At 48.1% G+C, this 14,171-nt stretch overlaps 2 protein-coding genes across 2 annotated transcripts in view; one reads left to right on the forward strand and one right to left on the reverse strand.

Annotated features, from left to right (window-relative positions):
• PPT1 (palmitoyl-protein thioesterase 1) overlaps positions 1-6,219 on the forward strand; it is a 6,641-nt gene extending 422 nt beyond the window's left edge. The window contains exons 3-9 of the mRNA XM_009332195.1: positions 1,147-1,274; positions 1,576-1,646; positions 2,494-2,596; positions 2,690-2,780; positions 3,293-3,391; positions 3,624-3,695; positions 4,158-6,219. Of these exons, the coding sequence (XP_009330470.1) occupies positions 1,147-1,274; positions 1,576-1,646; positions 2,494-2,596; positions 2,690-2,780; positions 3,293-3,391; positions 3,624-3,695; positions 4,158-4,280 (687 nt within the window). The 3' untranslated portion in view covers positions 4,281-6,219. The remainder of the gene's footprint in view (positions 1-1,146; positions 1,275-1,575; positions 1,647-2,493; positions 2,597-2,689; positions 2,781-3,292; positions 3,392-3,623; positions 3,696-4,157) is intronic.
• On the reverse strand, positions 5,119-13,666 carry CAP1 (CAP, adenylate cyclase-associated protein 1 (yeast)). Its single transcript, XM_009332149.1, has 12 exons — positions 13,559-13,666; positions 13,023-13,123; positions 12,189-12,266; positions 10,163-10,306; positions 9,981-10,066; positions 9,329-9,434; positions 9,044-9,221; positions 8,120-8,307; positions 7,791-7,914; positions 7,608-7,690; positions 6,913-7,056; positions 5,119-6,528 (listed from the first exon to the last, which is right to left on the reverse strand). Exons 1-12 carry the CDS (start codon positions 13,650-13,652, stop codon positions 6,445-6,447), a joined length of 1,410 nt encoding a protein of 469 aa, XP_009330424.1. The 5' UTR covers positions 13,653-13,666; the 3' UTR covers positions 5,119-6,444.
• Between the last annotated feature and the right edge of the window lie 505 nt (positions 13,667-14,171).

Genomic DNA, 14,171 nt, shown 5'->3' on the forward strand with positions numbered 1-14,171 from the left:
ATCGGAGAGAGAAAAAAAAAAAAAATAAAATTCGTGGGTTGAGATAAAGACCCACGATAATAGGACAGAAAAGGTAGGGAAAATAATAATAATGATAAAAGAATATACAAAATAAGCGATGCACAATGCAGTTGCTCACCACCTGCCGACCGATGCCCAGCCAGTTCCCGTGAGCAGCGGGCCGTGCCCGGGCCAACTCCCCCCAGTTTCTACACTGAGCATGACGTCGTATGGTATGGAATATCCCTTTGGCCGGTTTGGGTCAGCTGTCCTGGCTGTGCCCCCTCCCAGCTTCTCGCTGGCAGGGCGTGAGAAGCTGAAAAGTCCTTGGCTAGTGTAAGCACTGCTCAGCAACAGATAAAACATCGGTGCGTTATCAACATTGTTCTCATCCTAAATCCAAAACACAGCACTGTACCAGCAACTAGGAAGGAAATTAACTCTGTCCCTGCCGAAACCAGGACAGTGAAGTAAACAGCTTTGACAGGTAGAAACCAATAAAGTCTAGGTAATACCTGCAGAAAAGAACTGGGGAAAAACAAATCCCTAGTCTAAATTGGATTAATATGCAAATCCACTGATTAGCACTCTCTCACCCCTCCAGGTAATACAAAGGCATGCAATAAGATGCTGTGCTTTTTAAGGCAGAGCTTTATCCTGTGCCATCCTTTTTGATTTACAACCATTTATTCACTATATATCTTCAGTATAATAAAGATACAGACTACTTCTGCACCTTCATGTTTTGTGACGGTTTTGTGTAGCCCTATGGAATTTCTTTAAATAGTCTCTCAGGATAGTGTGCAATGTATGTTATTTTCTGGGATCTGGAAAAGATGGGTGAAGTTTGAGGGGTTTTATTTCTATATATATACATATATAAACACACAAAATGTGAAGGAACTCAAATTGTCAAGAAGTTTGGGGAAATGTCACTGTTCCATATGAGACAGTTTTGCCAGGCAAAGTAGGAACAAAAACGTGATGAAGGGAAGTCTCAAAACTTGAATTTCACTTCTGTCATATTGTGAAAGTTAAGGTCCTTTTTCAAAAGCAGAACTGTTAGCAATCTATTTGTAGAGATTAAAATAACGTAAACCATTGTAAAGGTACAAGTTCTACTTTCTAATCTGGCTACTCCATCAGGATATGGAGAACAGCTTCTTTATGAATGTGAACGATCAAGTGAGAGAGGTGTGCAGCCAACTCGCAAAGGACCCTCACCTGAAAGGAGGCTACAATGCAATGGGCTTCTCCCAGGGAGGCCAGTTCCTGTAAGTTTACGCTTCTGTTCCATTTCCAGTGAATTCTGTTGCGGTTTAGGTTCTGATTTAAAACTCTTTTGAAGTACTAAGCAGATGTAAACTGACAAACCCCTTTGTAAAGGTAGGAGCTCTCCACAGGCAAGAATGTGTTTGCCTGTAGCCCAACTCTACCAGGAAGGGTTAACTCTCTTTGCAAACGTTACGCAGGTGCCCCAGCCCACACAGTGGCAAGCTGAGAGCTGCATGTGGACCAGCATTGGTGGCCTGGGCACGCTGAGTGCCAGCTCAGCTCCTTCGTCTTTCTCCACAGGAGGGCGGTGGCCCAGAGGTGTCCTTCTCCTCCCATGCTCAATTTGATCTCTGTTGGGGGGCAACACCAAGGTAGTGTCCTCTTAAGTTACCGTACCTCCTAACCACTGTGAAGGGTGGGGGGCTCTTGTTGGCAGGAGGAATGATTTTTCTGGCCTCTTCCTAAAAACTGACTGTTTTCTTGTGAATTAAACTGTCCCTTTGTTCCTGTCTGAATCTGGGGATCTTCTTTGGCCCAGTTGTTAGCCGAGTACATTATCTTCTGTCTTGGTCTTGCTTAACTGGCAATGAGAAGGGACCTTTGTAAGTAGACGACTTGCTGTCTGGGTAGAACTCATATACTTTGGAAGCACTTGGGATTAGTTGTTTCGGGAGAAGAAATTTCTAACTACAGAGCAAAGCCCTTGTGAAACCAAACCTTCTGGGTCACAATCGGCATCTGGAAGGCTAAAGCCCCAAGGAAAGGGAAGTGCTTTTTGCAGTAGATTAAAGAGGCAGTATGAAATGGAATTTAAGAGGTGTACAGTTAAGAGTGGCTGGCAATGAATTTCAAATGCTCCCCCCTGAGAAGTTCCATGGCTTGAGTCTTTTTTTTTGTAGTGTGGTGGGAAGATTTGTAGGGAACCATCCTGAGACCTCCTGGGAACACACCAGGCGATCTGGACAGTATTCTGCTCATCTGCATGCCCCCATTCTCCAGAGCAATACCCTCAGCTCAAGAACATCATCCATTATCTTTGTGTGTAATAGCGCCCAGGGACAGGAGGGCTGTCTAATGAGATTGCAGGATTAAAGGCCGCCTGATTCCCTGGGTAATTCTTGCCACCGCTCTGTAAGAGGGTGGTTCTTTACCAGCCGGAGGGATTAAGGGATTTGAGTTTGGCTCACCGAATTGTTATACATGTCTCCTGTACCCTAGGCGTGTACGGCTTTCCACGCTGTCCTGGTGAGAGCTCCCATATCTGTGACTGGATCCGAAAGACCCTGGATCTGGGCGCCTACACGCAAGCTGTTCAAGAGCAGTGAGTATATTCATCAGGCTGCAGCGACGGGGGCCGGGCCCACGTGAGAAGCTCTGGGTTTCCGATCTGATCTTTGGTTTCTCTCTTCTCCAGCTTGGCACAAGCAGAGTATTGGCACGACCCTCTGAAGGAGGAGGACTACAGGAAAAACAGCATCTTTTTGGCTGACATAAATCAGGAGAGGGTAAGGACTTGGCTGATGATTAAATGCTAGCAGAAAAGCCTTAGCAGTGAGTTCCTTCACGTTAGTTCTCCCTGACAGTAGTTTTGCTGGAGTTTGAAGGGGAGCATCTTTTGCCCTGCATCCCAGGAGTGTACAAAGTGTTTTCACGATAGATTTATGAATGAGACTTGTCCGTGGCAGAGCCGTTCCTGTGTCACTTCACTCTCTTGGAGTGGTCCATGTAGATACGCCGCGTGCTCAGTCCACCCATTGCCTTTCAAGTGGGCAAATCCTCTCCCTCCCCCGCGAAGGCAGGGGAGGCCCATCCCCTCTTTACAGCCTGGAGATGAGGCTGAATGCCATGAGCACAGCCAAGGGAGGCTGTTGACAGAAATGCACGTTCCTGCCTCCTAGGCTGGTGCAGTCCAGGGTTTCCTTTGCAGGTGCAGGGCAAGTTGGAGCAGGCGGTTTCCCCGACCTGTCTCAGTGGGCTTTTCAGTGGCTTGGATCTGTTCTCTGTTGCTTTCCTCCAGGGCATCAATGAGACGTACAAGAAAAACCTGATGGCTCTGAAAAAGTTTGTGATGGTGAAATTTCTCAATGATACCATGGTCGACCCTCCGATCTCCGAGGTGAGGCAGGCAGGGCGGGTGCTGCTTTTGGGTGGTGGTTTGGTTCTTGCTTGCTCGTTTCTGGTTCATCTTTTGGTGGCAGAACTTGAGGTTGGCGAGGAGCAGGCTGAGCACAAACATAGGCCTGATACTGCACTGTCTGCAGCAGCATGTCTCCAGCAGAAGCTGGTGAAAGCCCACTTTATGTCCTGGGAGCCCTTCAGCAACTGTTTCCTTGTTTTTCTTCTGACAGTGGTTTGGGTTTTACAAAAGCGGCCAAGCAAAGGAGACCATCCCGCTGAAGGAGACCTCGCTGTACACAGAGGTACGTTCAGCTGGGGGCTGAGGGGTTTCTGCTATTTCCACTCTGTAGTGTCCCTGGGACCTTGAGGAGCTCTAAACCCTACAGCTCTGCTCTACTCGCCACCTCTGCCGTTCCTGGGGCATGGCCTCCTGTATGCCAGTAGCTGTTTGGGAAGGCATTTCCCTCTAGGCCCGTTCTGGCAGTGAGAATTACAGTGGCTCAAGATCCCCTTCAGCAGGTGTTTAATGAACTCTGCTCCTTTTTTAAAGCTTTGTTGTAAGAGTCATCCAAAATGCCTTTTTTCCCCTCTATGAGAAGCTTTGAAGAGCAGAGGTGGAACGCACTCTAGCCTGCCAGCCACCGCTGCTGCAACAACGGTCTCTGACCATCAGTGCTTCTCTCTGTGCTGGGTTCCCCAGCCATTGCCAGCATTTGGCCATGGCAGGGCCCCAGGAAGCTATGGCCATGCTTCTCTCTCTGCAGGATCGCCTGGGGCTGCAGGAGATGGACAAAGCAGGAAAACTGGTGTTCCTGGGGGTGAAAGGGGATCACCTGCACTTCTCAGAAGAGTGGTTTTACACCACTATCCTCCCCTTCCTCCAGTGAAGCTAAGGGGAGGCACCCTGTGAGAGCACTGGGGAGGGCCTACCACTGTAGCTAATGCAGCTGCTATTGTGCATCAGCACTTTCTGCACACAAGCCTGCGGGGACCTGGGGAAGGGGAAGAAGAGGGGGGTTTAGCTCAGCAGTTCCACAGTGCGCAGAGGTGGCACCTGTTACACTGCCATAAGAGACCGGGATTTGCCTGGATGTAATTACGCTCCAATGTGGGTGGACTGAGCCTTGCACTAGCTCTGAAGCACTCCATCCTGCTCAAGCCCTGGTAAATCTACTTCGGTTCTCAGAGCTGTGGCTGTGCCGGTTGCTTGGTGATGGCAAAATGATTAGCTGCGCGAGAGGTTTGTCTTCCCTGTCGCCTGTTCCTCGCAGGATGCAATGGCAGTATTAACTGAAATTACTAGTGCAAGAATGCTGCATCTCTTAAAGGGGTCAGCAAGTAGACTTTCATGGCTGTATGCAGAGGAAAGATATTACCGCCTGTCCTTCAAGGTGGGGAAAAGGGCCAAATTTAGGGGTTTCTGGGGAAAAAGGAGGGGTTTGAATTAAGCGGGTATTAACAGCTTGAACAGATTTCAACTAATGGCTTGTTTTACGCACTTTTGTACAGCAACTGAAACCAATAAAGAACTTTACATCTAACCAACTAAAAAAAAAGGTGAGAATTGACAACTACTGACTATTTGATTTGAGGGGAGTTGAGGAAAGTCTATACTTCCCCATGGGGAAAGTATTCAAAGCGGTCTAGGCAGGGTCAGGCAGCAAGGGGCATCTTGTCCTACCTGAGGTCCTGCGTGCCCCCAAAGAGTAAACAAGAGCCACTGTAATGAGCAAGTTGGCATTAACTTTATTCTATCTTCTGTATAATCTTAAGTACATAAGAAAGGTTTTTTCACAAGCCTCAGGAGAAGACGAGTACAAGTCACAGGACAGTCTCAAAATAAAAAAATTGCATATTTTTTTTGTAAGTTTTGTCCTAGAGAAAAAGAACATTGACACTTTACAGAGGAAATGCATTTAAGATATGCTTATGCCACCCGAGGCGTTGGAAAAATGAAGGTCAAAGCACGTGCAGCTCCCTTTATGGGTCAGTACAGTACTGTGTCTTAGATCCATCACTCTGCTCCAGGGCCCTGGAACAGAGGCTACAAGCTTCCACCAAAGTAAAGAGCCAAGCAACAGGGGAAAGGGGAGGTTGAGAGGATTAACTTTATGGGGACTGATTGCAGATGAGGAAGAGAGCGATGAACCGACTTGATCCAACTCGGGTATTTACAATACTGCACTACTGACCCTGGAATGAAGGAGACCCTTCCTCTGCAGAAGGGGACAGGTTCAGAAGAACTGTCCTGGAAGACTGAACCTGAGTTCAGCTGCTCCGAGAAGGAAACCCTGGGGCAAAGATTCCCTTGCGAGGGCGGAGGGCTTATGGAGTAAGAGGTGCTCAGCTCCAAGCTACCAGCCAGACTGCTGGGGGGGTAACTGCAGTTATTCCACGGCAGTCTTCCTGTGGCACTGGTTAATATAAAGCCTCCTGTCATGGCACAATCAGAAATACACTGAGCTAGTAGGAATGATGAAAGAGAAATCAGGGTGGAATGCTATGGCCCCGGTCCTCAGCCTTTGGTCCGACAAAGCCATTCCCATGTCCTGTAATGCCACCAACTAGTACATAGAGCTGGAATTAGCAGCTTCCAGGACCTTCTTGAGACATCTGCCATAGCAACTGGGTACTCTGGATCCCGACAGAAACCATTATTTTTTAAAAAGGGGACAACACTCCTCTCTCACATGAACAGTTTGCTTAAAGGCAATACAAAAAAAACCCAAACAACACTCTGAAAGCCAACTGCCAGTACTGGCTGTGAAGTTCACCAAAAATCTGACTTGATCAATTGGTGCAGTTAGATCAGACAAGGGGAGGAAATAAAACCCAACACCTTCCTGCTAATAGATGTGGACAATAACTGACCCGCCACCTACACCAAACGCCAGCCAGAGGTATTTCAGTGACGGCAGGTAGCTGTGTCTCTCGGGTAGAAGAGAAGCAGTTTGAGAGCAGAAAGGTACAAGAAATCTAAGAGAATCATCTGAAAGCAGATTTGTCCCACAGCAGGGCCAGGGGAGGGCGTGAGCCTTGGAGCTTTTCTGCTTAGCCAGCAATTTCTGTCACAGTGGTAACCAACTTCTGACCGTTCCACACTGTCTTGAACTGTTCTGGGACAGGGAATTCAGTCTGGAGGGGGAAAATAGAAATCTATGGTCAAAAACCAGTTTATGACTGAGACTAGTAACTACTCCCACTGCTTTAGGCATTTCTTTCTTAGATACATGCTACGTCCCCTCCTGTGCCACAAACACTGCCTGTTCTGCCCCCAAGAGATCCTGAGGAAGAAGAAACTCTCACAAAACAGCAAGTATCTCACCATAAAGGCAACCAGCTTGATTTGCTGGTTTTAGCATCTGATCATCATTCACAACCTCCAAGTCTAGAGTCTAGAATTGTCCCTCCAGACCTCACTGTAACTGTGATACTCCCCGCAGGGCTCAAAATACAAATTCTGCCCTGCACTACCGCAACCCCAAGCGGACCACAATGATTTCAAAACTTAACACTTACAAAGTCACCACCCTCTGTGGGAATAAGGACATTCATCTCTGATGACTTGGCACTGACGATTTCGCAGTCTAGGGAGTTCTTGCTCAGATAGACGTGGCAACCATCTGTCTTGTTGATGGAAATCGTTGGCACTTTACCCATTACCTAGCAGGATGGTCAAAGCAGCAGTTAGAGGAGCATTAGCTTGAACCGGGCAACCACAACATTTTTCTTTTGCGCTTGCCTTCAAGGCAAGAGGTTTGACTCCAACCTCCCTGCTGCAGACATGCTGGATTCAAGTACTCCCACCTTTGGCAAAAATCCAAAGTTATTTCTTGTTTTGATCTCTTTAGAACAAAACTACAGTGAACGCTGGGCAAATTGACCACCCCAAATCAGATACCAAAACTGGAATCAGAGTAGATTCTACTGCTGGCCTCCTACTTTGGCAGTCACGTTGCGCTGCCTGCCTCACAGAGGCTAATCTTTTATCTAGAGCCCCGAAGCAGCTCAGTAAGGCAAATTTCAGCCCTTTCCTAAGGGCTGGGCAGGGTGAGCTGCACAGCAGTAGGACAGATGGTGTTTCATGAATATTCTCCACAGATGCACATTCCTGTTCTGGAAATAAAACTACTCAAAGAAGCAGATGCTACAGACGCCCCGTTGTACCGTGCATCAGTCACACTCCAGGCAGAGAACAGGTCGCAGACACTCACCTGAACTTTAACGTCCCTGCTGTTTATGATCTCTACGATGCCCACCACGTCATCGAATACCAGCCCTAGCTTCTTACAGTTATCTGCAAAGAAAAGAGAGTAGCTCACAGAAAGGTTTTGGAGATTCAGCCTTCTGCAAACAGAGCAGCACACAGAAGCAGTTTTCAGGGTTTCTCCACTTACCGAGGGTGATGGAGTTGATCTTGCCTTTGATTTGGAGTGTACTATTTGTGCACTTGAAAACATATGCTACCTGCTTCAACTCCGTGTCACTGATTACCAGGTTAGTGGCGTTCTCCTGGTTTTCCTGAAAAGGCAGGCAAAACGTACTTTATTTTTGGGATGCAGACCAATTAATCCATGTGAACAGCAGGGCAGTGCAGCCCCTTTAAAAGAAAACTGCATGTACCTTCAGGCTGTGCCTCTTACAAGAAAGGTCTTCAGGAGACCCTCCTTCCCTGCTGCAAAGCTCCCATCCCTCCAACCCTCTCATGCCGACACCAGGCACTCACCACTCTCCACTTTTTGCCCTCTAATTCTAGCAACGCAGGTGCCTTTAGAGAGGTTTTTTGGGCGGGGTTAGCATTACAGGCTGGTTTGGGAGCAGTGAAAGGTTTGGGTCCACTTCTCACAGGACCCCCTTGGTTCTTCAGTGCTGGATTCTTGTGGGTCTTCATGTCATCTGAAACATGTCTTAAGCCTGCAAGAGAAGACAAACCTGAGATGCAGCTTGCCTTCAAGAATGCAGTTTCACAACTGCATTTTTGCAACAGACATCAGTGATTACAACAATCATCACGGTAACATTTTTCAAAATGCAAATAAATTATTGAGACTGGGCCAGTTGAGTCCAAGCATGAGTGACAGCAAGTGAAAGAGGGAGCAAGAAACACTGCTGCAATACTGACGAGAACACAAGATGGACTGTAGAACCAGAAGGTGCCAGCTCTTCCACTCTGCAGCTGGAAAAAGCCTTGAGTCAAGCACCTCGCCTTGGTTTCACGTCTGTCCTGATACACTAACCAGGTAACACAAAAAAGGGATGGGTTTTGTGCAAATATGAATAGGTGCAATATTGCACCTTTTGTACTGGAGACACGCAGGCAACCAGAGGGCTCACTCTCTCTATTCCAGCTAGAGATTAATCTCTTTCTACACTTCACAGATGAGACTGAGAATTCTAACTCGGATGTGTTCCCTTTGTCCCTGTGAACTACCTCAGGGCTGCTTCTGGCTCCCGGCCTCATACTCAGACCAGATGGTCTTCTGTTACTGTAAGCGTACTTTCTAAGCAGGTGTATTGAGGGACAGCAGCAAAACAAGGATTCACAACACAATTCAGTACTCTCAAGTACTCTCAGTACTTCAGTACTGAGATTCACAACTCAGTACTCTCACTCGCGGCTGCCCTCCCTCCGCTAGCTATTTCCACCTACCGGAGGTGATGCCTTCTCCCCGATTGATCTGGGCGAAGAGCGCAGAGCGGGAGGCAGAGTCATCTGTGCTGGAGCTTGCGGGGGCAGAAGCAGGTGGGGGAGGAGGGCCTGGTGGGGGAGGCGCAGCCCCGGCTGGGGCAACGGATGGTGATTTAGCCCCTTCTGTTGCTACAGGACCCTGTAAGAGGCCGGCAAGAGGAAAGGCAATTGCACAAGCTCCGTATCTGCTGCAATAATCGTGCAATACTCATCTAAGAAGCTCCTGCAGACGTAGCCAGCACTTACTGTTTTGTTCCAAGTCAGCCCTGTGGTGTGATACTCTTTGATATAGGCCTGCAGCTCTGTCCAGATACTCAGATAAGCTTTCACCCAGTCCACTTGCTTTTTATCTCTGAGGACACAAGGAGATCATGAGGAGTGATCAGGTGCATTTGCCATTAAAACCCAAGGACTACAAACAGTTCTTTAAATCTCTCCACCTCTCAGCCTACAGGCAAGACGCAGCTGGACCAGCACAGCAGCCTCGCACCTCCAGCACTGCACTGTAGCTTCAGTATTAATCTTGCACCTGCAGGCAGAAGGCCACAGGCCTGCTCTGCACTGTAACCCATTTTAATTGAGGAGTCTGGTATTTCCAACAAGACCCATTCCCGAGACACAACTTGCTGCCCTGGGAAACAGTTCAGCCACCAGATGATGCCGAGACAAGAGCAGCAATGCACTGGCTACCAGAAATTCCAGCTACAACATGAATGCAAGGAATCTTGACCCTAACGATCATGAAAGAACAGCTAAGTGAGGCTTTAGAAATATACCCTGCCTTTAAAAAAGAAGAATGAATTAAAGACCAAGGCAGCTGTGGTTAGATACTGGAGTAGCCCCTACACACCCCGTTAGCTGTGTTCAATGACATCTTTAAGAGAGAAGGTGAACTTACACATCCTTGTACTCCTTGAGGATCCGGTTGGTATAAAACATGGCAGCATCGGTCATTTCCTTCACATAAGGACCAGGCTTTGGAGCCTAAAGAAGAAAGAACACATTGGCATGGAACAGCAAACCAGAGACCCAGACTTTTCCCACCAGCCCAAGGAAATCACTTCCCACTGGAGTTCTTACCATGGCCACCCAGCCCAGGGCTGGGATGCTCTCGCTGACTGCTGATAAGTGATTGAACAGTTTGCTACCACGGTTCTTCTCCCTGAAATTCTGCACCACCTGGATTTGCTCTGAAATTGGTTTCAGAAGCGATGAGAACGCATTCTGCAGGACAAGAGGGACAATAACAATTAAGAACATTAGTATTGCTCTGGAATGGCTGCACATCGTCATTGGCGGCTCTGCCAAGATGATGGTCGCTCGGAGGAAGATTCCAACTGGCACAAGTTACTGCTACAGCTCCTGTCCAGGCTTGGCCCTCCCTGCGAGCTGAGCTTGGTCCCACAGCCTAGCTCCTCCGGGGCTGAAGGCATAGCTCCCAACCGGATTGGTACTATGGGAGTACGCCAAGAACTGTGACTCATGTTCAATCCAAGAGACACTGACAAAACTTGTTAGTAACAAGGACAGAAATAGCATTTGCCTTCCCTGGATTCTTTTGTTCCAAGACAGTTTGTCAAGTTTTTCCTCTCCTTTACAATCCCTCAGAGAAAGGGAGTGCTATGCAGGCTTTTGCAGTTTGGGATCTACAGCCTGCGTTACAATCGGAATCGCAGCAAATTCTCACCTCGCCCTATCAAGCTGGACTTCAGGATTCAAGTTACTTCTCAAGTCAATCCAAGCCTTTAATATCTGGATGCTAAAAATTGTTTCTGTGTGTTGTTCACTTGGAATGCTGACTGAAAGTGCCTAGAACTCTTCTGAGGTTAGAGCAGAGCAGCCAATTGCACATTTCCAGAGATGCCTCTTGGGCAACTTTTCTTTCCTTTAAGATCAGAAATTCTCCTGCTGGTGGCAGCAGTGAGGGACAAATTTGGGCAAAACTTGCTTTTCAAAGCCTCAGCCTTTCCATTTGCTCTCCCTTCCTCTGTTTAGATGAAAACAGAGAGGTTCCAAGGACCACTGGCCAGGCTACGCTTTCAGAAGCTCCAGCCTAGCGGCACTGTCAAGTAACAGGATAGGGAAATTCTTTGCCACAAGCAATGAGAGTCCATACATATTGCATTTTTAAACTCTCTACTCCAGAACTGACTAGACTCCTGCAGGACAACCTGCACAAAGACCTACACTAGATTAAGGTTGTTGTTTGTTCATAATTCTTTATTTAAATAATGTGTCAGTGGAATTTGTAAGCAGATTCTCAGACTAGAGGCTATGCAGAGCAGCGTCCCAGCAAACCTGGTGAAAGATAAACAACCCTCCAATGCTGAGTTTGGGGAAAAAGATGCAGATATATTTTGCAGTGAATAGGAAAGTAGCACAGAAATCCAGCTACCACAATGTAACAGTAGAAGCCGTGACTGAGCCAGGTAATAACTGCAAAGAAAGGCAAGGTGGGATCCTGTTGCTCAGGAAAAAGTTCTCAGCAGGGAAAAGCCAATGCATTCAGGATCAGATTCTCAGTCACACATCCTGCTGAGAAGCAGCAGCCTAGGGTAAAGTTAAATTACTTGCTAAGGACAAATCAATCCTAAAAGCCTAGCTATTATTCAGAGACCATTCAAGAGAGACAAGCATCTGTTATATTTCAGGAGTTTAATGCCTGAAAGTCTATAAGCATCACATAATGAAAAGCACGCTCTACGCAAATCCCACTGTGGCTCCTGTCTCAGACAAGTTCCTGTCTGCAGGTCGCATCTCAGGGAACAGTGATTGTGCAGTGTTGGTGCCAGGTGAAACTCAAGACAGACGCTGTGAGATGATACTCACAGGCTGCTCTGGCAGCTACAGAAAACTTGTTGCTCTAATGACTGGAAAAGGCCAGTTCTGCAGCTCTAAGACTCAACCTCTGCACAGTATTGGGTGAGCACCCGGAACAGTTTACGCTTTCAGCAAGTGCCACCTCATGGATGCAAGTGTCTCCAGTCCTCTTCTGGTTCCTCGTTTGGAGGAACCGTAACGGCCCAGATTCCTCTACAGTGGCAGTCATCCCCGACTCTGAGGTAAGGGCATACAAGGTTTCTGACGAGTGATTTCCTAGACTTACCTCTGTTGGCTGCTGATGTTGAGATGCCATCACCAGAAGAGCCCTCTCACTCATCAAGCCCGCGTGAACCATCTCAGCCTAAGAACAGAAAGAAACATGAGAGAGCTTCCCTTGTACCCAGTGTAACGCTAATAGTCATTCAAGCTCCCGCTGCTCGCAGTTCCCAGTCTGTAAGAAAGCAGCTATGCATTCTTGGAGACATCCATCCTCAGAGAAAACTTACAGAGTGTAACAGCTCTTGGGCTGGGTAGTTTACAGACCTCCTAAAGGCATGCGCCAAAGTCCGTAAAGAGAGCTAGGCACCTAACTAAAAGATTTCAAGAAGGAGATTTGATTCATAGTGTGTGTAGGTGGCAATCTGCTGGAGGTTATCTGGGCATCTGCAATCTGTTTTGAATCCTCGAGGATTACAAACATCCTAGAATACAGTGCTAAAGGAATGCAAACACTGACAGCAAACTTGGCCCTTAACAGCCCTGAAGAACAAGCAGCATCTATTTAGAGTGGAGGGAGGCTTTTGTAGCGAGGTGGGGGTCGGTCTCTTCTCCCAAGTAACAAGCGATAGGACGAGAGGAAACGGCCTCAAGTTGCGCCAGGGGAGGTTTAGATTGGACGTGAGGAAAAATTTCTTTACTGAAAGAGTGGTTAAACATTGGAACAGGCTGCCCAGGGAAGTGGTTGAGTCACCATCCCTGGAAGTATTTAAAAGACGTGTAGATGAGGGGCTTAGGGACATGGTTTAGTGGGCCTGGGGGTGTTGGGTTGACAGTTGGACTTGACGATCTTGGAGGTCTTTTCCAACCTTAATGATTCTATGAGAACATGAGTCCTTACATGCTTCTGCACATCCCCGCCAACTTCTTTGCTGATCTTGATGTACTCAGCTACTGGGCCAGCCAGAAGGGCATCGAAAGCCTGCACGTACTGAGCCACTCCTGCAGAGAAGGAACCAGAGCACAGGTATCACCAAGAGGCACCAGGTGGGCTCCGGGGCTGGGAGCACTCACACACACATGCACCGCGCTCCTGGGCCGCACCTTCCACCCGGGTCACGTCGACCGAATGCAGGAGGCTCAGCCCGAAGCACGCAGCTGAACGCAGACGAGGGGAGCGCTGCAGCCACAGGAAGTCCTTATCTTAGCAGGACGGTAACCGCAGGCCTCTCTGCGTTTGCGCAGTATCTGCTGCGAAACTCACTTCCCCTCTGCGCACAGCCAGTTCATCTAACAGCCCTTTGCATGCCCTGCACGAGCACCGTCCGCTCTGCAATAGCTACTGCTGATGTCCGACACTGTCGCACTGCCTGGCTGGAGCTTCAATACAGGGACTCCCGTGGGGCGACGCTGCTGGGGATGCGCTTTGGGCCTTACCTTTGGAAGAGCCATCTCCACACATGCCAGGTCCTTGGCACACCGTCTCCAGGCGCTCCACAGCCTTCTCCAACCGTTCAACCAGTCTTTCCATATCTACCGCTGTCCACAACCTGCACAGACGGAATACAATTACTCGCATCCTCCGACAGTATGAAACTTGTACACCAAATATTGAAGAGGGCTTATCAGCTGTCTGGTACAAGCTCTACCAGTTCCAGAAGGATAATTTCTACCTAGCTCTGCACCCTGATGATGGGCAGCAGGGTACCCTCACATTAGCAGGGACATTCGGATTACACGACAGCCATGCACACAGCCGCTTACTATTGCCACAGTTGCTCCTTAATGGCCACATAGTCTTATTCCATTGTAAGGACTTCTTACACGTATAAGGATACTAAAACTTACATCTTCTAACCTTGCATTGACACCACTCAATAAAACAAAGGTCTGCACAGAATCTCACTGCAGCCAGTGAGTGGGCCAAAGCCCCAGCTATGATCAGGCAGCAAATCGAGTGCTTCACTGGGAGTTCACGCACTTCAGATTAGAACTAGTGGTTTTGATTCTGCAAATGCATCCGCAGGGACCTCCCGGAGTCCTGAATTCC

The sequence above is a fragment of the Pygoscelis adeliae genome, unplaced genomic scaffold (genome assembly GCF_000699105.1).
Source record: "Pygoscelis adeliae isolate BGI_AS28 unplaced genomic scaffold, ASM69910v1 Scaffold359, whole genome shotgun sequence".
Classification (NCBI taxonomy): Eukaryota; Metazoa; Chordata; class Aves; order Sphenisciformes; family Spheniscidae; genus Pygoscelis; species Pygoscelis adeliae.

Bases quoted from the DNA above. Each gene is read 5' to 3' on its own strand.
- CAP1 (XM_009332149.1), bottom strand. From the start codon at position 13,652: ATGGAAAGACTGGTTGAACGGTTGGAGAAGGCTGTGGAGCGCCTGGAG. The intron at 10,307-12,188 runs GTAAGTCTAGGA...CTTGTCCTGCAG, and splicing joins AACATCAGCAGCCAACAGAG to AATGCGTTCTCATCGCTTCT. The intron at 7,915-8,119 runs GTGAGTGCCTGG...CTGCCTTTTCAG, and splicing joins AGGGCAAAAAGTGGAGAGTG to GAAAACCAGGAGAACGCCAC.